This window comes from Larimichthys crocea, chromosome I (genome assembly GCF_000972845.2).
Source record: "Larimichthys crocea isolate SSNF chromosome I, L_crocea_2.0, whole genome shotgun sequence".
NCBI lineage: Eukaryota > Metazoa > Chordata > Actinopteri > Sciaenidae > Larimichthys > Larimichthys crocea.
Genome location: NC_040011.1, coordinates 29,319,023 through 29,341,770, shown reverse-complemented (window position 1 = coordinate 29,341,770; position 22,748 = coordinate 29,319,023). Strand labels below are relative to the sequence as shown.

Genomic DNA, 22,748 nt, shown 5'->3' with positions numbered 1-22,748 from the left:
TCTTTAAAGAAGCGCAAAGATGATATCAGACATAGATGAAACTATAATTGGGCTTCAACAAACAGGACAGCTGGCCATCTATTGTCCCATCACTTTGGATCCTGAGGACTTGATTCACCTAAGGATAGTATGTGGCATCACTGATAATCTTAAAGGAAGGCTGTCTTTTTTCAGCCTCATTCGAAACCTAATTACGGTGATTTTAATCATACTGTATTACGGGTGATTAACCCTTTAGTGCATTTAATTAACCTTTGCAGCCACTGATTCTCATCAGGCAAAGCTTCATGCTATTTTTTTTTCCATGACACAGGCTTTAAATAAGCACACTTAAAACTTGTGGGAAATCTAATGTCTAAAGTGGGAGGAATCACTTGTCAGTTGCTTAAGGGGACAGAAAAATCTTGATGTATTATCAGCTTAATATCACTAAAGATATGGTTGCCGAGTCGAACCAATGAGGACAGATTTTTCTTGATAATATTCAAATTCAGGGAGAAAATATGAGACTATTATACCGACTCAACCTAACCTGTCTTAGAGAAATAAATAAAGATATCTTAGAAATAATCTGATACAAACAGAGCCTGAAGATTTGGAAGGACGTTTACTCATCATATATTCATTGATTTTAAATTATTGTGACAAAAATACTCCACTCTGATCAGCAACATAAGAGAAAATCAATTTAAATCCTTGATGCATAAAATTCATGATGGATAATAATTCAGAACTGTAGAACACAGTCGGAATATTCCTGCATATTTCAGGGCAGTCACTACCAGTAACACAGGGAAATCATCCTGACAACTTGTCAGTGTGTTGTATAAACACATTATGAATTAAATCTTTGGTAAGGGCATGTAGTAGGCTTATATATAATGTACCATGGCAGAGCATAGCTTTTAACCAGGGTTTTAAATAAAAGGTGGATGAAGGGAATGACTATCAAATCTATGTGGGTGTCATCATAAATTATCCTAAGCACAATACGTCATAGTATCAACAGTCATTTAGCAAAACTATGCCATAAGGAATTTTTATGCTTGCTGGGTGTCACACAGAATCGTACTGGGAGCAGAAAGGCAGAAATGAACCAAAGAGCTGAAAACTGTGTGCAATATGAGGCTAGACACGAAAAAAGCAAGCACCTCATCGAACAAAATCAATTATTGATGCAATATCGTGAAACTGACTCAGAATTGAATGAATGACAGTTGTGATAATTATGAAACAATAACAAAAATGAAAGCCGATGCAACCAAGCAACAACCAAATCCTCAAGAAATCAAATAAACAAACAAAAAAACAACAACAACAACAAAAAAGATTGAAAATGGCAGCTAATTCATATATGATGTGTGACACTAAGTGAAAACTATGGCTAAACAAACAGTATGACTACCCTGTGCACAGACTGGTCAGCCTTGATTAGTTCCGTTGTGCTAGTAATAGCAGGTCAAATATCAGCATATACAGACTGTCACGTCATGTATTACAGATTCAAAGACCGCAGTCTTCAATGTCCTCTCTGACACATACTACAACACATTACAATGGTAAACCTTTGCTGTGATGTCATTACATCCTCTCCTATGTGAGCTAATTTAAAGAATGTGTATCTACATATGCCATTTATAACAATAATAGGGGTCATTAAAGTGGAGCATTTATGGGCTAAATGCAACGTCGGCCTGGCAGGCTTTTTTATGGACTACTGCTCCCTTGGTGTTTAAGTATATTGGTCTCAAGGCTCTGCGTCACCTTGATCCCTGTGACCCCCTCCCCCGCCCCGAGCAGTACTCAGTCTTCCCCACAGCGCTCAGCTCTGGCTGTCAGCATTGAGCAAGGCCACCTCTCCTTACCTCTGATTTACATTTATTTCCCTCGCCGGCTTTTATTTATTGGGGCACTTCGCATTTGGCACATATCTCTTAGGGAATCATAAGCCCTTTGCGGTACCTTGGCATTCAAATGAGCTTCTCTACTACAAAGCTTCACTGGCACAGTTAAGACAGCACTTAATATTTTCAGGACAGAAGCCACAAAAAGTGGGATTATCCATCAAGTTGTTTTAGCACGTCAAGAGAATTTTTTTGTTTTGTGATATTACCTTGACATTTTTTTGTCCAAATAAATGCCTGATGAATTGTTACTCTGACTATCATATTTATTTTTTGCGCACCTTGTTTAAACATGTCAGTCAAATATATTAGCACACAGCATCATTTGCCCTTGACCTCAAATACATCAGTAGAGAGTCCAATCATTGCCGCCTATCCTAGGCTCTTCTAATTCAGGCTACACTGCCACCAACCACTCACACTGAAGTTTAAAATAGCTAGCCATCATAATTGCACTGCTGCCATTACTCAAACTTTTGACTATGGAATTATTATTTTGAAGATGAATAAATGAATTAATAACAATCAGTTCAGTGAAAGGATTGCTGTATCAATTGTGACAAATTGTGTTTTATTCTTCCGTTTCCTTGCAAGTCTTGAGCGCATTTATTTTTAAGTGCAAATGACATTCATGTAGACATGGTCATGGTCTGTGTGGCTAAATCCCCTGCTTCCATGCTGCCACCCTCCCCCTTTCACATCACCTACCATGGGACAGCAAGGGGAGTGTGAGTGGGGACTAGTGTGGGTGGGTTTAAAAAGGAAGTCATGAATTACCTGTCGGGTGGTGATTTGCCCTGCAGTCTTGAATCCCCCCTGACAGCTGCACTCTGAAACACTGTATGGGTCGGAGCTAGTCGATGAGCACTTGGAGAGTGAGTCACAGCCCACCACGAACGTGTTGTCCAAGGGGAGCTCCTGGATCACATGGTGTTTCTTTGGGGCCACTGGAGTCTCCGGTTTGATTTGAAATGTAGGCTGAGGGGACGCTGACTTGTAATGCTTGGCTAAATCTGGGCTGTCGGGTTTAAAGGTGGTGGGCGTGGTGGCCCAGTTGTACTTTCCCATGGTTTGCTCCTCTAGCTCCACAGGGAGATCCAGTGTACCATTAACATGCTCATGGGTGGGGTCGTCAGGCTTGGATTCATCAATGGTCACAAAGTTCAGGAGGAGGCTCTTGGGAGATCGCTTCTTTCTCTTCTTCTTCTTCTTGATCTGACGGTTTTCTTGGTTGGGTGACACCCACTCGCCACTCTGCTTGCCCTTTTGTACCACTTTGTGTCTGGGTGTCTGCCGACACCGCACCAAGGCAGTCACAAAAATCACCAAGATCACAGTCATGGTCCCTGCTATGATAGCTATGACAACAATCACATATCCATTGGCTTGAGGTGTTACCTCACTGTCCCCTATGTTACGGTCCAAAGGTGTCTCCATGCTTTTTCGTAGCTGCTCTTGGATGAAGGTAGCATTTGACACAGTGTCATTGACAAACAAGTGAATAAGTGCAATTGCATGTAATGACTCAGGCTGGCCTAGATCTTTGACCTTGACTACCAGCCTATGCAGCCCCTGATCAGCTGCCACTATTTTCTCCTGTAGTGTTATGTTACCCGTTGTTTTGTCGATGGAAAATAGACCTCGTGGGGAGACCCTAGATGTGATGATGATGCTGCTGATAATGCTGTACTGCAGCTCAGCATTCATACCTGTGTCATTGTCAATGGCAAACACTCTGGTGACGACAGCACCAGGGGTGGTGGTGGTTCGCACTAGGTCATATGAGTAGTTGGAGGATGGGATGACGAACACAGGACGATTGTCATTCACATCCACTACATTGATAGTAACCTTGGCATAGGAGGAGCTTGGAGGTTGCCCTCCATCAACTGCCTTGACCATAAATGTGTAGGAGCTTTGCTGCTCCCTGTCAAAGGTGATATTGGGTTTGATCACACCAGTTTGAGGGTCGATGATGAAATTATCTTTCCCATTCAAAATGGACAGGGTTATAACAGCGTTATCTCCCGCATCTGTGTCCGTCACTGTGATTAAGCCCACAGTTCCATAGAGAGGCAGGTTCTCAGGCACATAGAAGTTGTACTCGGGGTGTGTGAAAGCTGGGCTGTTGTCATTAAGGTCCTGGACGATTAGCCTGACAGTGACATTGCTCTGCAGGGACGTGGAGCCATTGTCCCTCGCTATGACAGTGAATGAGTACCTCTCCTGCTTCTCTCTGTCCAGTCGTTTGCCAACTGAGAGGATTCCTGACCGTCTGTCTATGTTAAACCCATCAGGTGCATCAGGGCCAAGAGAATAAATAATTTCAGCATTATGTCCGCTGTCTGCGTCAGTGGCGCTGATTTTTATTAACTGTGTAGAGGGGTCATTGTTTTCTGGTATGGAAAGTTGGATTTCTGGCTGGGGGAAAATGGGCGCATTGTCATTCTCATCCTTGATTTTAATTAAAACCATTGCTGAAGTGTTCAAAGGAGGCGTTCCCCTATCCGAAGCCACTATCTTAATTGCATATTCTCGAGTCGTCTCATAATCTAGGGGGGCAGCTGTCTCTAGTAAGAACTGATCATTAAAGACAGGCTTCAAACGAAAAGGAACATCGTGGTCAGTGTAGCAAGCTACTTTGCCATAAAGATCTGCATCCTTGTCAGTAACAGTAATTAGGGCTATTTTGGTGTTGAGAGGTGCATTCTCAGACAGTAGAACAGTCCCATTAACCAGGTTGATAATGTAGCGAGTGTCTATGGTGGGAACATTGTCATTAACATCTGTTACATTAACAATCACTGTGGCTCTGGAGGGGGTGGAGCTACCATCGCTGGCAAGGACGATGAGTTTATGAACGGGAGTTACCTCCCTGTCCAGTGGCTGTTTCACAGTGATCAGTCCTGTGGAACTGTCGATGGCAAAATGACGTTTAGTTGAGGCAGAGATCTGGTTGCTGAAGGCGAAGTGGATCTGCGCATTGGAACCCAGATCTGCATCCGTGGCATGAAGCTGAGCAACCGATGTCCCCATGGGGGCATTCTCTGGTACTGAAACCTCCAGCTCACTGTCTTTGAAGATGGGACGATTGTCATTGACATCGGAGATGGTGACTTGGAGAATGGCTGTGCTGGACTTGGGAGGGTTGCCACCATCCTCCACCTTTATCTTCATGACAAAGGTGTCCTTCTGCTCACGATCCAGGTACTGCTGAACAATAAGTTGCGGCCACTTGTCACCTTCAGGAGTCTCAATGATGTCTAAGCCAAACTCGCTGACGCTCTGCAAAGACAAGACAGCATTTTGAGTTATGTTTACTCTCTCTTAAATACTCATAATATTCATATGAGCACACTATATACACAATTTTACCCACATACATTTTGATTGTTTGCTTCCTTAATTTTTTCAGTATATGATTTGATGGTTTAAGTTGTCATATGTTCAGATTGTAAAGCCACGACTGAAATATTAATACCTAGGAGAGCACACACATTTTCACTTGGATCATAACAAATAAAGGAACAGATTGCTCAAGTGATGCATATTATATTCTTTAGCATTGTTTTTTTCTCTTAGATTGTAGATTTTTTAACTGTCTTCAAAAGCCAAACACCTTGTTGAGATATTTCCTCAGGTTACTCCGGTTCATTTGTAACCCTTCTTAGAATTAGGCTTTTAGACAGTGATGAATGTCAAGAGCACATTAACCAGCCCAGGACATTCTTAAACAAGGCAGCTAATTCCTGGCTATGCTCCACACATCTCAGTTGGGTATTTGTGTGTTTTCAAACATGCTATACTATAAGTACAATACATGTTCCAACAACATGGGATATGCCCATTTCTTATCATGTGACCAATCATTGTAATAAAACGTTAAATCAAATCCACCCCTCCTTGCAACTACAGCTTGAAGGGATTCATTTACCTCTTTAGCCTCCTCATCAGATTTCTTTTGCTTTCACTAAAATGAGATTTCACTCTATCTTCCTATCTTGTGTCGAGTTAGAATAGAGCAGGCAGCCTTGCAACATTTCAGCTTCATAAGGGAAGACAGACAGCTGGAATTTGAGACACACCAAAAAGCTCCCATTTTAAATACGGTGCAAGACCAGATCACCATAGATTAAGAGGAGGGAGTGAAAAAAACATGCATATTAGAAAGGTTTTGTGTTCACAAAAGGCTAAATCTAGGCAAAGGTAAAGCTGGAGAAAAAAAAGAAAAGAAAACAAATGCCTAAGCAATTTCCATGAGAAACCAGAGGAACTGGCATTGACTGTAATTGCCTTCCACACAAAAAAAGTGATATTTACAATTTCATATGGGCTTTAGATCCATGCATGTTTTTAAATTAAAAGAGAGAGGAAGGAAAGAGAGTACGAGAAAGGGAGAGAGAGACAAGTGACAGAAAGGAGAGAAAGAAAGAGTAGGGGGAGGAAAAAGGAAGATCAAGCCCATGAATGAGCTGCATGCACATTATGAAACAAAGAAGCCCTTTGAAGCTCTTTCAGTCAGAAGCAGTTTCATGGTAAAACAAGAAAAAGCATCCTCTTTAAAGAGATAAGCTTCATGCTGCACATAATGTTGGAAGAGATTACTCTGTCTAGGCACAGCTATCAAACGAGATTAAGATATATACATTCTCCTCATTCAAGGAAGGAATATTTCAAACAAATTGTGAGGACAAGAGTCCTGAGTAGGTTTTAAAATCTAGAACCGTCCTTGTGCCAACACAGTGTTGTAGCCGACACGAGGAAACGTGCAGCTGCAGCATGTAAATAATTTTGTACAGTGAAAAACTGCTTGCCGAGGGAATGTTGTCAACATGTCAGTGATTGACAGAACTACTTAAACCAGCGAATGCTGCAGAAATGACCTTTCAGACCTTATGTTGTGATACTTCTGGCAAGCAAAAGTCATATAGGGACATGTGGACATATAAACTATGTGTGGAAATAAAGAGATGGTGCCTTTTGGATGAACTCTGCCGAAGCATTTTTCACATTGCATGACTATTTCTGTCATAACTAAAAGGTCCAAGACAACATTCTGGGGGCACTAAGCACTACTCCATCCGCGCAAAGCTCCTCAATCCTCAGTTGTTTGAATAGTTCACAGAATCAGCACAGTAGCTGATTATGTGCACACTGATATTTGGCAAAGTTTGATGTTAATAGTAGGATGTTGAGTTAGGATGTGTCAAAGGGAATGCTGCACAATGATTTATGAGCCAGCATTTCCTTTATGCTTTTGTCTTGGTTTCACACAATTTTACAACTGACAAGACAGCACTCAGCGCATTTCAATAAGTTGAAGAGAGCTATCTCTCAGGCTGTGCATCCTCCTGAATGCAAAATTAGTCTGGTGGATTGTGATAAGATCTAGGGCAGGCTAAGAAAAGGCCAAATACTAGCATGAATCAGACAGTAGAAACCCTGAGGCTGAGCGAGAAGGACAAAGCTGTCTAAACGGCTAAGAGTGCACAATATACCATACGTCACTCTTCCACAGAACATATACATGTCTTCTTATTGAAGCCTAATGACTTACCATCTATTCCACATTACAGGGCCACAGGTGTCTGAAGTGATCAGGGTACTGTATATGTGGGATGTGTGTGGTACACAATCTAATCAGAGTTAGCTAATTTAAATGAAAATGATTGAGGGACACTGATAGAAGCAGAGGTGGCTGATGATGAGGGAAGGATGACTCTGAACTCTGTTCTGCAGACAGCGCCTGAGATTATCAGTGGATGCATCTTTCAGTCAAGTTGATGACCTTATTAAAACTAAGAGGAGACTGAGATTGGGCTGTGAATATATCAGGAGGACTCCAGTCACGGTGATGCCCATGGATGGGGCTAACTGGGGAGGACTATTCATCACAAGCTATAGCAGCTCTTTATAATGCTGATAGAAACTCCCTCTCTCTCTGTCTCTCTCCCTCTCTCCATCACTCCCCCCTGGTTCTTTCTCCATACCTCATACACTTCTGCCCCTGGCCATGATCTCATGCATATAATTAAGACAAAAGAAGCTGGGAATTGTTTGTCTCTTTTTGTCAACCCCTAGAAGAGGATAATGTGTCAAAATAGGATGCTAATGAAAACTGGAAATGCTTGACAGTAAGTTCTCTGCCCAAAAGTCCTATTCACTGCCTATAGGCACCATGCAATGCATTAACATTTTTTTTCTTGCTACATGGGGAAGAATCTTGAATAAATTTAGCATCTTTAAATGCAAAGTTAGAATCAGTTTATGAATAAAATTATTCAAGCACAGACTTGAAATACCTTCAGAAATACCACTCTACACTCAAAAATCTTAGGTATATTTCGGATATAGATGTTGCAACCAAGTGGACTGTAAAGTACCCCAGGAAAAAAACTAGAAATGTGGCAAAAGGTTATGTCTAAGAGCCTTCCAGATTACCCATCAAAAATGCAGACATACACTTCATCATCCAGTTTGTCAGTGAGGCATAGCCCAGCCAGCAGCAGAACATTGATCTACCTGAAATGACTTGAACAAGATGCCCACCTTCAATGTGTCTTAAGATGCTGACATAGATGCAACTTGGATTAATGTAGTGTGTGATGCTGCAAAATCATACATCACTGGGGTAAGTAAAAGGTGCCAAATTTGTGAGCGTCCAAAATCCCAAGAAATACCAAGAGGAGAATCTTTAGTCTTAACTATGGTTCTGTGTTGGACTGAGTTATCCTGTGAATATGTAAAGTGATCATATCTGCTTTCATGGAAGATCCTCCTCCATCCATGCATGTGATTGCTTTCTCTGACCTTGACCATTTCTTGAGACGCATTCTCTGCAGTCCAGGTGACACAACACACCGCTGCACTACACTGATGGCAGAGTTTCACTCAGAGTGTGATTACCAACCATTATGTGTGGGACTGGAGCACTGTGTGGGATGAAATTACCTGTTGTCCCTTGTAGCTTTGGAAAAGGACAAAGTTGTACAAAAAGAGGCTACCATGTTTCTTTCATTTGTTGTGTGTGTTGACAGCTCAGGCATGCTACATGCGGACTGGCAGACCGTTGACTATGGCTCACTGTGCTATACAATGGTAGCAATTCCAGAACCATGCCTGCTGCACAACAAAAAAAAAAAAAAAAAAAAAAAAAAAAAAATGGGCAAACTATCATTCCAAGGGAGCTTCTGAGACAAATCTCCCAGGACCAGACAAAGATAGTCCAAGGGTGGCTTAGCGGCCAAGAGCTATTCTAGGAAGTGCTTGCACATTCCTTCCCCCCTAAACCCTTGGCTTTCTACTGCACTTCTGAAATAAAAGATACCAAAAAGGTTGAAAATGTTCCTAGCTTCTTTAATGCTCCTTCCTGTGTTTTACTAATATGGAACCTGGAACACAAGGAAATTAATCTCAAGTACAATAAGAAGGAGACAAACTGAATCAGTGAGGCAGTGCCAACGTTGATCTAAGAAGAACTTCCTTCAAAGAAAAATCTGACCACAGTCTAGGTAAATGTTTTAGAAATCTATATATCATGAAAAGGGCAAAAAAAAATGATTGCAAATGATCATCATAATGAACAGAACATTTGGTTGGTGATTTTCCAGGCATAAACAATTCAGGACATTGCACTGGAGAGGCCTTGGCAGTGGGACTCTTTAAAAATGCAAATTGGTATTCAACGCAACGGCAGCAACAATGTTCATTCCAACCCACTGTTAACTTCATCTGGGACTCCAAGATGGACTTGTCATTTCTGTCTTGCATCATGCTCTCAAATCCAGTAACCTTTATGTATTATGTTTAGGGTTTCCTCCAGAGTGCTTGCATTTCCCTCTTTAATTACTCTTCATTTATAAGAGCTCATGTCATCTCCAATATTCATCTATCCACAAAGCACACAGTGTTGTCTAGACTATAAATGAAGAATGCATGATATTATCCTACATTTCTGGATTTAGGACTTACTCCATTAGGCAACAGAGAATATTGCACTGCAGTTTAATAAAATATCAATTAGATGATGAAGAAAAGCTTTTCCTAGTTTCGCATGAGACACCTATTAACATAATATAGTACATTCCTTCTCACTTGCTTAAATCTCTTAGCACATGTAACCTGTTGCTGGAAATTGGACGGGCAGTATATGCTGTGTGTGCAGTTTTTGCAGGCTGATATTACTGTACATGGTGAAAACTTCCCCTTCTTTACTGCCTTCTCTCATAATACAATAAAGCATATGGACATATTAATGTCTGGTATGAAACACTGTAGGCTCCATGACATATTCCACTTTATGAAAAAGTAGGTCATATTTTCAACGAGTCAAAATTAATTTCCTGTATGACTATATACTACAGCTCTATTGCAAAGGAGCAGGTTTACGGGAAAAGCTATAATGTAGAATCTGAGTCATATTACATTAAAACCATGCAGGATGAACAATATGAAAAAGTAAATATCAAAAGGACTTACTGATTGAAGAAACCACAAACTGGTGTGGGTGGGAGTGGGTTTTTTTTATGAGAATGGGTGGAAGTGGGCTAGAGTGAGGTTTTCAATAAGTAACCACAGAACATTAACTGTCAGTTGTGTTTGTGTATGTAACCAAGAAAAAGATCTGGGGTACTAGTCAACTAATTACACCTGTTAGAGACATGCGTCATGCTACAGGCAGAGCAGTGTGTCAGAGATTCAACAATGATATGTGTGATGACTAATAATATTGTGCTTGAATTGGAGACAGTCACCCATTAATTTATTTTAAAAGACAATTCCTCAAATACTTTCTATACCATTTGATCTATTTGTAAGTGTCTCTCCAAAATATATTGCTACAATGGGCCTAGGTGTAATTATTCTGGAATTGTTGGAGTTTCCAAAAAAGCATTTATTTTGCTAAAAGCAATTTATTGTATTGAGTCCATAAACAAAACCAGTAATCTGAAGACTGTAACATCAGGCTTCAGGCCCATGTCTTTCACTTGCAACATCTTTCACTCATTCACTAGCAGACTAAATTAATTTGAGAGATTGCAGACTTACAGTAATAGCCTCTATCAACTTCAGTTTCAGTGGAGTGCATCTTTGAGAACCTGTTCTTAGAAATCCAGCTTTACATAGCTGGGTGTTTTTAATTACTAATTATTTAATTATAGCTAACAATTTAGCATAGTCATCCAATAAATGATATTGGGATCTTGACTAGTGTTTACTCTGTAGCGGTCCAAAATCAACATTCAGAAATGAACCAAATGGACCTTCAGAAATGATTCATATCAACACAAAACCTCAGATTTTGCAATTCTATTTATTTATTTTTCCTATAGATGGGGTCACATAAGCTTCATATTTACAATATCAGTGACACACTCCACAGTAGAGCTGTAGCCTTGTGGTTTCAACCACAGACATTTTCAGTGGTGATTATGAAGGTTCTCCCCAACAGCTACATTTTTTTTAATGCACACCACTGCTGACAGTAGCTTTTTCAATCAATTTACAACCATAGCAAATGAATTTGTCTTATATGAAAATGAAGATAACTGAGGCCACCCTGCAACATAACAAAATAACTATTCATTTTCATTTTATACACGTGAGAGAACAGGAGTGATCCTCACCTTGACCAGTTCATAATGTTGGATCCCATTGATTCCTACGTCAGGGTCAAATGCTGAGGGCACCGGGTATCGGGTGTTGATGGCTGTGTTCTCAGGGATGGAGATGTTTATTACAGTGGACTGGAAAAGTGGTGCGTTGTCATTTACATCCTCGATCAGGAAGCGGATCTTGACCAATCGGAAGATCTCATCGGGTAGCACGGCCACCTCAATCTCATAGAAGCAGCGTTTCTCAGCGAAGACCCCAGAGCACAGCTTCTCCCGGTCAATTCTGTGGTTGGTGGTAAAGATCTCCCCTGTGTTGGCCTCCACCCTCACCAAAGGCACGTCACCTGTCTTGTACACAGGCTTGAACTGCAGCGGTGAGGATAGCCTGATGTTGGGGTCAAGGTTGAGGTCCAGGTCCTTGCGCAGGTTCCCGATGCGAACGTTCTCTGGCTGCTCCTCCTTCACCGTGTAGTCCCTCTCCTGGGCCCAGCATAGCAAGACCATACAGGTGAGCAAGACCACCAGCGCATGAGCCTGACTTGCTAAGTCCATACTCAAGAGTGGATGGAAGCTTCACTTCTACAGCAGCAATTCTGCCAGAAGAAAAGCAAGACAGAGGGAAGGCAAAGAGAGAAAGAGAACACACAATGTCAATGTACAAAAAGTTCAGGTGCAGCTGTAATTAGTACAATTTTCCCTCATGGAGAGTTTTCAGCCTGACCTATTCATTCTAACTAGTTATGAGCCCACATCCTTCCTATGTCTTTGAGAGCAAATTAACGGCAGTTTTACACAATTAACCTTTAATGACATCCATTGAGCGAGTGGACACGTAAAGGTTAGTAGTTCACATATTCCATCCAATCCATTTCATCACTGTAATGAACCCTTTCATTTTTTTTATTGAGAAGTCTGAAAGCAGTTCTTTGTTTGCGATAAATGTGTTTGCCTTGAACTTATATCTGAGTCAATGTGAGTGAATATGGTGCAGTTGTGTCTTCATAAACGGCACCTCACAGCCAGACTTCAGCTAATTTGGAGGCAGCAGATCTGAGCCTTAAGCACTGGTGCTTCCATGCATGACACACACAAACACATAAACACATACACTTGCACTATTGCCGCTTGACAGCAGCTATTAATGGACAACCTCATTTGCTCTGAATGTAAACAATTGAGCTCGCAAATATTTCATGAACGCCCATGTGTGTAAACATACACAGTATGATAAGAGCACTGTTTAGAGTAACTGCAGTGGAAAGAGACAACAATGTGAAATTATTTATTGTGGAAGCTGGCACCAGCCAAATTAGTGAATTTTAATCATAACTTCATTACATCCTGACGAATGTGTTTTCTCCAACATCAAATTTAAACATCCAGTTTACTGTTTGTCCTGAAAGATGCCTGTGGTAAAACCCTTAACAAAAAACGCAGCGCAGATGAGTGTACTATCAGTAAACATAATCCATTAATAATTTGCCTTCTGTTGGATGCCACTTCATTGGAAGCTGTTGTTGTACAAATCTTTGATTGTTTTATATGTGCAAAACCTTGCCAAAGGGCAAGAACCCCAATTGCCAAAACCCAAGTAGGTCATTGGAAGATGATGAAGGAGTCATAATCTGCAATGCCTTCCCTGCCAGTGTATGCTAGCATGGAATATTGACTGCTTTCCACCAGTAGGTTATTTAGTCAATTATTAGGGGAGTTACATTATGCAGTTTGCTACAGTAGCTGACATTTTAACTTATTCTTCTGTTTGATCAGTTGTTAACTATCTTTAATTAATGGAACTCCACCATTTCCACCACAGTCACACTGGTCTCTACAAAGGCTTGTCCACACAGACTAATAAGTCTTTGATATTACAGTGTTGGTAATTCGGTGTAATTATAAAACCGGTGTTTTTTTTTTTTTAACAGAATTAGATTTCTGGTCTTGAGATGGTTTTTAGAATGCAATGATGCTTCCGGGTGAAGCCACCAATGCACAGCTATGTTTACCCCCCCCCCATGTGTATTACAGTGCAATATATTTAGCGACTAATATAATTTCATCGTTCATATCCCCCTTGTGTGTTTAGGTCCACCACCACCCCCCTGAGTGCTTATCAACCTCATATGATTTTCCTCAAAATACTGGGTAGTATTGGGTTACAGCTGCCTGAAATCAAATGTCTGTTTCCTTCAGAGTATAGCAGAAGTGTATGACAGCCATCACAGAAACGATGTACAGCTGGTGCTGAAAATGCATACATAACTGCAGTAATAAGGGACCACAAATAGCTCTGTGGGAGCTGTAATATTTCCTACTTCATGAAATTTCTATCCATCCATTTACATGAGTCAAACAATATCTAGTAGAAAAGGTATGACTACCTAAACTGCTCTGCAGGGGTCTTCTAAATTGGCAAGGCAACAGTGTTCATAGCCATTGAAGCTCCCAGCGACAAAGGGGAATTGATTAAAAATAAGAATTTAATTAAGCTCGTTTTGAATCAGCAACAATTGTAAGGCATTGGTGCAGCCTGTAAAGACAGATTTCTTTTCACACATTTCATAAAGCAGTCACATGAGACTCATTAAAGAACAGTTGGATAGAAAAAACGTGGCTGACATTGATCAGTCTGAGGGTTATTCATTCTACACATATAGCACAGGCAGTGTTGTACTGTTATGTCAAAATATTGATGAAATATATAGTGACTCTGACACACTTTACTTTGAAGTGTGCATTTTTTCTGAGTGAGCAGCAATTGCTTTACTGCGATGATCGCCAGGAAGTCCAAGGCTGAGCTCGCTCGACGCATAATGAAGTTTAAATTACATCCTTAAATGGGATGTGATTCGCCAAAGTGAAAAAAACAGAAAAGATCAAAGAATGATCTAGATTTTCTCTCCCTTGTAAGTGACAATAATGTTCCACAGAATGAAGGGGTGTAGTATGTTTTTGACTCAGAGTACATGCAGGAGTACAAATGGAGTAACAAAAAGGACACCCTGGAAATGCTAATGTGATGTTAAGAGTATAAGAGACATATAGTATTAATAGAGATACAGAGCTATTTCTCGTTACGCAAAAAGCTGAAATTCTATGTTTCTATAGACATATGTTGCCCTTTAACATCATACAGTTAAACGTGCTTACTTCTTATTCTATTAACTTGATATGAGGACTTTTCATAACCGTGATTTTCTAACATCTGCATGGCTTTCACTTGTCACAACTCTTTATAAACCTGTCCATGAGCGATAGACTAGGTGAGGGAAGGAATTGTGCTGGAGGGAAAAAAAAGTAAGAGGGCGGGAGAAAGAAATCCTAGGTGTCAGTCAGAGTGTCTCCTTTGCTTACATTTCACTAGTCTCCTGAAATGCTATTTTGAGCCCCAGACAGCAGGTTGAATCCAGTAGGCAAACTCAAGCCTCCCTCTTGGGAAAGACAGAGTGAAGAGGAGCATTGCCGGCCCTGGATCACTTTACACAACAGTGTGATGGACAGGCCTTCCTGGTGTTTGCACCCGCTGAAGGTATCACTGAGAGGGGAGACATACAACCACTGTCACCCCCTACCTTCACCCCTAAAGATACCATCAGCTGGAAACTTTTAGTGTGGTTACTTTAAGGCTGAGCCCCGATGACATTTGGAGTCCTTTAACTGTCAAAGGCAGGTTTTCACAACTGTTGTATCTATCAATATTGCCTGTGGATCCAAAGAGATTTTCAAAAGAGGGCATTGGTAGAAGTAATACTTTTGATTGTCTTGGGCTTTTTCTCTTTTAACAGCTTCAAGGATCGCTGACAGCCTGACAGACCAGGTTTCTGTCAAGATCAGTCAGTTCTTTTTCAGTCCACACAGCCAGAACAATTCTCTTTACACGGTGGAGGAATAAAAGTTGTTTTCTCTTGGGAAACTTCAACAGTGACTATATCATCTAAGTTGTACTGGAAAGTGAGAAAGTGCAAGAAAATTACGTTCAACATAAATGGCCACATTGACAATGTTAATAAAAGATTTAATACTGACAAAATATGTTTATTCAAGTTCAAACATCAGTGGAATTTGCACATCACAGTATCTTTTATCACTGAATGTAGTACAGTGTTTGCATTAAGTCTGCAAATGCTGTATGACTGCATTAGCCACTGACTATTCACATTTCATTAAGTTTCTAATTCTCTGATAGACTTATATTATTAAGAGTCGTATACTACTTGGGTATTTTAATGGTCATAGGGTAATATTTCTTACTTCTTACTTCTTATTGCTTAGCAAAATGACGAACTACTTTACGGCGTTTTAATCATGGACCTCAAGAGGGCAGTCCATACACGCAAATGTAATCCTAATACTAAATATATCTGATAATTTCCGTGTAGCATTACGTCATCTTGAATGTTAATGTTAAAAAATCTATTATTATTTTTGACAATGTGACAAAATCTTAAAATGCGGACAAGTAAATTGCCAGAGAATCCACACACTTAATTGAAACAAAGTCAAAATATAAACTCCAGTTATGTATATTATGAATAATTGCTAAAATAGAATTCTATTTTTTTAATAACACAGGAAAAACACTGTCAAAACATTTCCATAGGCCTATATTTAAAAGTGGCCATATCTGAGTTGAAAATTGTGCTGTCGAGAACATCGTGAATTTTGAAATAAGCAAATTCAGTGTGGGTAGTTATAGTCAATATATTCTTCTTCATAGGAAGTCATTCAGCAACTGCAATATAACAGATATCAACAAGATATTCAGGAGAAGATCTAAAACTAAACATGGCTTTTAATTATGGACAAACTCTCAACTGAGTTTTTATTGAATCTATATGTGGACATTGTAAAAAGGAGCTTGGATGTGCTCCAGTGGAACAGCCAAACATACACTGTAAGATAAAAAAAAGTAAAAGCAAAGCAAAAAGACAACATCTGTACCACCTGGGAAGCATCTCTGAGACTACAGGTTAGTTACTCTATGAACTCTTTAGAACATATTCCCCACAAGTAAAGGACTCTCACATTAGTCAGTATTTAGTTGAATTTATGAAAACCATAAATGATAGTTGGAGATATGGTTGTAGCACATGTCAGGATGTTGCAGACTAGGATCAATTGTTTTGTACCTACTGGTGAATTTGAAACTGGGATGTGCATGAGCAAATGGTTTTATTACGTTTTTCAAATCAAACCAATACAACCTGCTTCCATTTATTATTATTATTATTATTATTCACTGACTTGTTTTAATATAAACGCTTCAGCCTACAGTCAAAATATGCTGCTCACCTTGGGAAGGTTCACATTACCATTTGATTTAATTCTCCTGCAAATATTGAGTTCAGTGGGCCGTAAAAAAAAACAACAAAAAAATAAAAATATGCCCAATATTAATCTAGTGCATACTGAGCAAGTGACATATTAGGAACCCAAACAACCAACTGTGGCGGTCAGTCGTCAGGCCAGCGAAGATTAACACCGCGGTTATTTCAACTATTTCTAGTAGAAAATGAGTATACACTAATTTGTTTGTTTTCCCAGAGTCTGAGTGTGAACAAGCGGATAGCCTCTGAGGTTATGGTCTGTGACAGCTGAGCCGCTTGACCACGAGCGCACTGTTACCGCGCACCCACGCACCGCGTTTAGCAGCCAAGATGCTGAGAAACCTGCACTGACAAGTCCATGCAGTTGGATGCTCTTGGAAAGTAGGCCTATCTATCTAGCGATCAGTGTTGAGCAAGACTAAATAATGCCCGAAGTCGTGAGCAACCGCGCGGTGTACATTCATAATGCGACAGTTCAGCTTAGAGTCTCCACGATGCACCGTGTCCATAGATAATTTCTATTTACATCAGGTGCACGGGGACGCCTGTTTTATCTTTGGAGCAGCTCTAGGAAAACCCACGGAACATCAAAATGACCCACCATCACAGCACACTGATTTATCCAAGTGCCTTGAGGACCATCACTAAATTTTCGCCAAGCTTATGTTGCTCTCAGTGATTGTAAATACAGCACAGGTCCTCGCCGGTATTTGGACATCAATTTTATTTTATACGGACCACATAAATTAGACTGCTGGGCGCTCTCCGGCGTTTCTGAATGCGCTCGGGAGACAGAAGAGTCATGTGCATGCATATGCTCAGAGAGCACTAAAGTAAAACACATTTTGATCTCAACAGTAAAGTCATGATTAAGAGCAATTCTTACCTTTTCCACTAGAATGGGATGAAAAATCAACCGTGTGTGCCGTCGCGTAGAGACATCACTGATTTACAAAAAAAAAAGAGGTGCCACGAATTAAACTGAAGTAGGGGGAAAGGGGAGAAAGGATCCTCATCAGAAGCGGCAGAAAAATGCGTTGCAAGTAGAAAAAAATGTTATCCACTACAAAAACTTATCCATGCGCTAAAAAAAACCGTGGTCCTCGTGCTGGAGAAAAGAAAATCATGCACAGCGATCAACTTTGTTTGAAAAGGATGCTGTAATTCCTCTTCGGATGTCTTGGGCTCGCAATCCCACGGGCGGAGATACGCATTGATCCAAGCTTGTTTTACATTAACTTTGTACCCCTAGCCTACGCTTGCCTTTAAATTCCTACTTTATTTTACCAGCTTAAAATCGCTGGCACCAAACTTGCATGTGTGCGTAAAGGCGTCTTGACCTGCGCGCAAAACTTCAATCCAACAGCGCAAAAAAAAAAAAAGAAAAAGACTTCTGATGAAAAACTGAAAGATTAAGCCTAATTTATTTTATAACCACTTGTTTTGATTGATTCAAGGTTGTTCACGCTCCCCAAAAACTCTTAAAGGAGGGATGCAGAGAGCGCATCGCCCCCCCAATGGAGTTGGATCAAAGTGTGCCTCAGTGCAGCATCACTTACAGGAGCCGGGATAGGCGGTTCACCGTATCTGTCTGCTAAGCTGTAGATGTCTCAGTAGTATTGTATGAACTCAGTTCCTCAATACTGCCCACCTCTCTCCCTCTCGCTCTCCCTCCGACTGACATCATGGCTGAAGGAGGAGCCAACCGCAGATTTAAGAGCCCCGGTCCTCTTAAAGCCGCACTGCGTTGGAGAGATGCTTACACTGAGATGTAGGTGGATGGCGGGCTGTGTGTGGACCACAGATGCCTCTGCCGTTTGCAGTAGCCACACTGCTTTAGAAATCCGCCTGAAAGCAAGAGGGGGGCACTGTTCACTTTTATACCGAGCTTTGTTTCCGTTTTTCATTCCCAAATAGGTTTACTGTATCATCCACACCTCTGAATAACATTCATGCTCCTTTCAGACATTCCCGAGTGTCAACAGGGCATGGCAGAGCACTTACCCAGGATGAAAGGAAAAATTAGCCTGATAATGGGTTTGTTCACAGTTTCCATAGTTTCCATAAAATGGTGTCAAATAATTTCTGTGGTGTGGGATCCTATCGCAGTTCAGCATATTATCTACTATGGACACGTTGAACACTGAAATGTAAGAAATAAAATGGCAGCAAGGGAAAACCTTGAAATGCCTCATTAAAACGATGCTCAATCATATATTCTTTATCAGCAGAGTGTTTAAAGTAGTTTAAAAGCATGTATGAATGACCATAAAACCTCTTGAAGTGAAGCATCAACAAATCTGGTTGCAGCTGAAGGGCACAATGTCAAACAGGCATCAATACAACATATTGACTGGCACCAAAATCACTGAATACAAATCTTCAAGCTGTCACTGTTCTGCTCTGTCAAATTGAATGGGTGTTCAATCCTTAAATACCCTGAAGTAGATTCTAACAGGTGCTTTTATAGGGTCATAAAGGGTTATGGTCACACAAAGGTCAAACGATCGCCACCACAATGTTACAGCTGATTACTCTTGTCCCTGTGCCATCACCTCATCCGGCAAATGGTTCTAACTTTGCATTTTAACAAGTTTAGCCCTTGGCAAGGTTTCATAAACAGCATTCTTCACCTGTTAAACAATTTATTTCTCATTATTCCATGACACAACACTTGTAGCTGCTTACGCCACTTGATACTTCGGCCTAAAAGCGACTGAAGGACCATTTTCAAGTTGACTTGAAAATGACTATTTTTCCAGTAAGAAAACACAGCATACTACAATATGTGTGTTCCTGATTTTACTGTTAGTGTCTGAGGATTTCTTAAGGACTCGTTTAGAGAATCTGACAGCCAAAAAGCAGAAGGAACAAAATTCCTCATGCATGATGCATATAGTTATTTTGATATTTTCAAATTAACTTTCAGAGGAAAGTTTTGGCGTTTCTAATAAATTGGAAGAAATCTGCTACACGCCATGTTTAATTTTATAGGATGCATCAATAGACTGTTATAACTCTCCAAAATGAAATATAGCTATTTCTGAGTGTAAAACTTGTCTGACACTTGTGGAGATTACTGTTTTACCCTTGATTGATTATTCATGGCAAAAAATCCTTAGTTATAATGTTGCAGAAGCTTAACTAAAGCAGAAGATTAGCTTAAAGGTCCACTCAATGATTTTCTCACACATTCTTGTTCTAGTGAACAGTACCAAAGACAAATTTCCCAAACCCATTGTTGTGTTTATTGAGGTAATCAAAGTCCAGGGTTGAGTTTCAAAACAACAACAGTTGGGAAACTGGGGAATGCGACAGCGCAATCACATATCTTCTAAACAGTCAAATACAACAATTGTTTCCTACAATATTAAATCAAACCTGTGCTGTGCTAAGGCGGTGGGGATCACTGGGAAATATGCAGAAAACAATGCTTGTTTTTGTTTTTCAAAGATCTGAACAAATGGCCGTTTTCACAGCATTGCCTTTAATCATGCTTGCTGTTGGCCTCCCACTAAATTCATGACTCGTTAGCACACATGTAAAATAAACAATAGGAAGAAAGAACACACTCACTAATATGCCATATCAGTCAGGCACAGCTGGGTGAGGGGATAGGTTTAAGAAGGGGTCGTAGAGCTGAATTGCAAGGTTGCCATGGATTAACATCCACAGTTTTCAAGAAATAATTGATTCTTTGCAGACCACACTTGATGAGCATTTGAGCCGGAATTGTAAATACTGGAGCTCTCCAAGAGTCACCGAGAAACGAGCAGTTCAAGTATGTCCAAAAAATATGCTGTAGAAACACAGCAGACATTTCTCAAGAGTTAGAGACATCCTCACAAAACATTTTTTTTTTCTTATCCATACAGGCTGGGTTTGTATCCATGGCAACGTTCAAGAACCACTAAGTTTTACCACAATGAGTTCAAACTATCTCTATTGCCTCATTTCTTTCTGTTTCTTTCTTTCCCGCTTCCTCAAGGATCTCTGGAGAAAGAAAAAAAAAAGATTTGAGAGAGAGATGGAGTGGTCAGAGTGAGGACAATTCAATATTTGCTTTCACCTTATTGGTAACAGAGAAAGAATTTCAGAGAAATGGTGTAGAAACCTAAAAAGACATCCTGAATGAAATAATATTTGAATTGTTCCATGCAGTATGAATATGCAGCATGCATATTCGAGGCATGTAATTTATTTACAAGATATTTATGCCTACTTTGTATTTATGTATACTTAGCAAAAGTCGTCTCCGATTACAAATCACATCCTAGTGGTGATTAAGTTTAACAAGAAGCCGATGAGGAAGTTTCTTAAACCGATCATTAAGTGGAAGTGTTTATTTGTGCTGGAAACATTAAACCTGTCCCTGTATTTGATCACACTCAAAACAGTCAGCCTCAAGTTGACACGAAATTATTTTGAAGAAAAGACCACTGTCAATAATATCCTGTCAGGCAAAGCTGAAACAGCTAAAGCAGAATGAGGCAGAATTCATCACAAGGTACAGAACTCTTGAGGCTAATGAAGGGTCTAACATTGACTGACATGTATTTGCAACATACCAATTAGACTACAGCCAGCACTGAACCGCCATTATTGTCAGTTGACATGTCCTCACCTAATGTTCTACTGGCAAATTAATGTGTTCGTCTGTGTGAGAGGTACAGGTTGTTGTTATACAAGAGCTGATTCAAATGTGTGTTAATATCTAGTAGAAAACTACTAATTGCATATACAAGCATTGAACAGGTCTGGTTGACTTTTTCTGAGGTTTTGACGTGTCATGTTTGTCCTTGACAGGTGCTAGACTGCTAATTGCTTTTGGCAGACTGACTATCCAAATGTGATCCAACTTATGCTTTCTTTGTAACAGTAGCCTTAAAACTTCAATCATTTTAGGGTTAAAAGAAAAATGTGGTTATGACATTATCTGGCCAAAATGAAAAGATAAACCTTGAGCAGTGCTAATTCCTGATTTATGAATCATCTGTGTCTTTGTGTGCTAACACTTTATGTTATAAGCACAAACAACTGTTAGTTAAATGATGCAAACTAACTGATCATTGTGTGATAAAGAATGGGTGAAAAAGTGTGATGTTAATGACATAATAACATACGTGGGTGTGACTTAACTGTGTCTTTAAAATAATGACAGTAGTTGTGCATTGCTGTTGTGTTCTGTTTCAAGAACATCACACATCTACTTTCTGTAACAGAGCAGCACATGATCAATTTGCAGTGCAAAAGAACGACAGATGTTTCACCTACTCACTTTTATCAGTCAAGATTTGCTCGAAATAAACAAAAAATATTACAAATGCTCAAAAATACATGGAGAACATCATCAGATATCAACCTGCCAGTGTTCTCTTTTCAAGATGGATGTCTAAACTCTATCAATTCTGCTTTTATAGAGAGCTTTCTCTTTTCTTAAGAAGTAACTGACTGTTAAAACAGCCTTTGTATGTTGTTTGATGAAGGCGATTGTACATGCTGTGGTGATGTTTCTTTCCATCTGTCTACTGTGAAACTGAGCCTGAGGCAACACTGTCAGTCGAGAACTGTTTGCTTGGCTGTACATTGCGTTGAAAACGTCCCACTCTGTACTCATGTACATTTGTGCATCTTTTCATTTGCACAGTAGTTAGGAAAGTTGTACAGGACCAGTGTTTATGATATATTGGCATCTAGCAGTGTAGATGCTGATTGATGCCCCCTCATGCACCTTGTCATTCATGGTGTGAAGAAGAAATTAAAAAGGCCTTAAAAAACATGCCATGTTTTATTCCTAGGTCCCATGCTACAAATATGGCAGTTCAACTTTATGGACAAACAAACAGAAACAATCAAAAAGAAAATTATTTCTTATTATTATACACTAATGAAACATAGTAATG

At 40.0% G+C, this 22,748-nt stretch overlaps 1 protein-coding gene across 2 annotated transcripts in view; it reads right to left on the bottom strand.

Moving 5' to 3' along the window:
* The window catches only part of pcdh11 (protocadherin 11), a 124,604-nt gene extending 106,078 nt beyond the window's left edge, over positions 1-18,526 (bottom strand). Inside the window, exons 1-3 of one of the 2 annotated variants that reach the window (XM_019265424.2) lie at positions 17,732-18,526; positions 11,531-12,111; positions 2,682-5,189 (exon numbers count right to left, since the gene is read on the bottom strand). In XM_019265424.2, coding sequence (XP_019120969.2) covers positions 2,682-5,189; positions 11,531-12,070 — 3,048 coding nt within the window. In that variant the 5' untranslated portion in view covers positions 12,071-12,111; positions 17,732-18,526. The remainder of the gene's footprint in view (positions 1-2,681; positions 5,190-11,530; positions 12,112-17,731) is intronic. The other variant, XM_019265425.2, reaches the window with a different exon arrangement.
* Between the last annotated feature and the right edge of the window lie 4,222 nt (positions 18,527-22,748).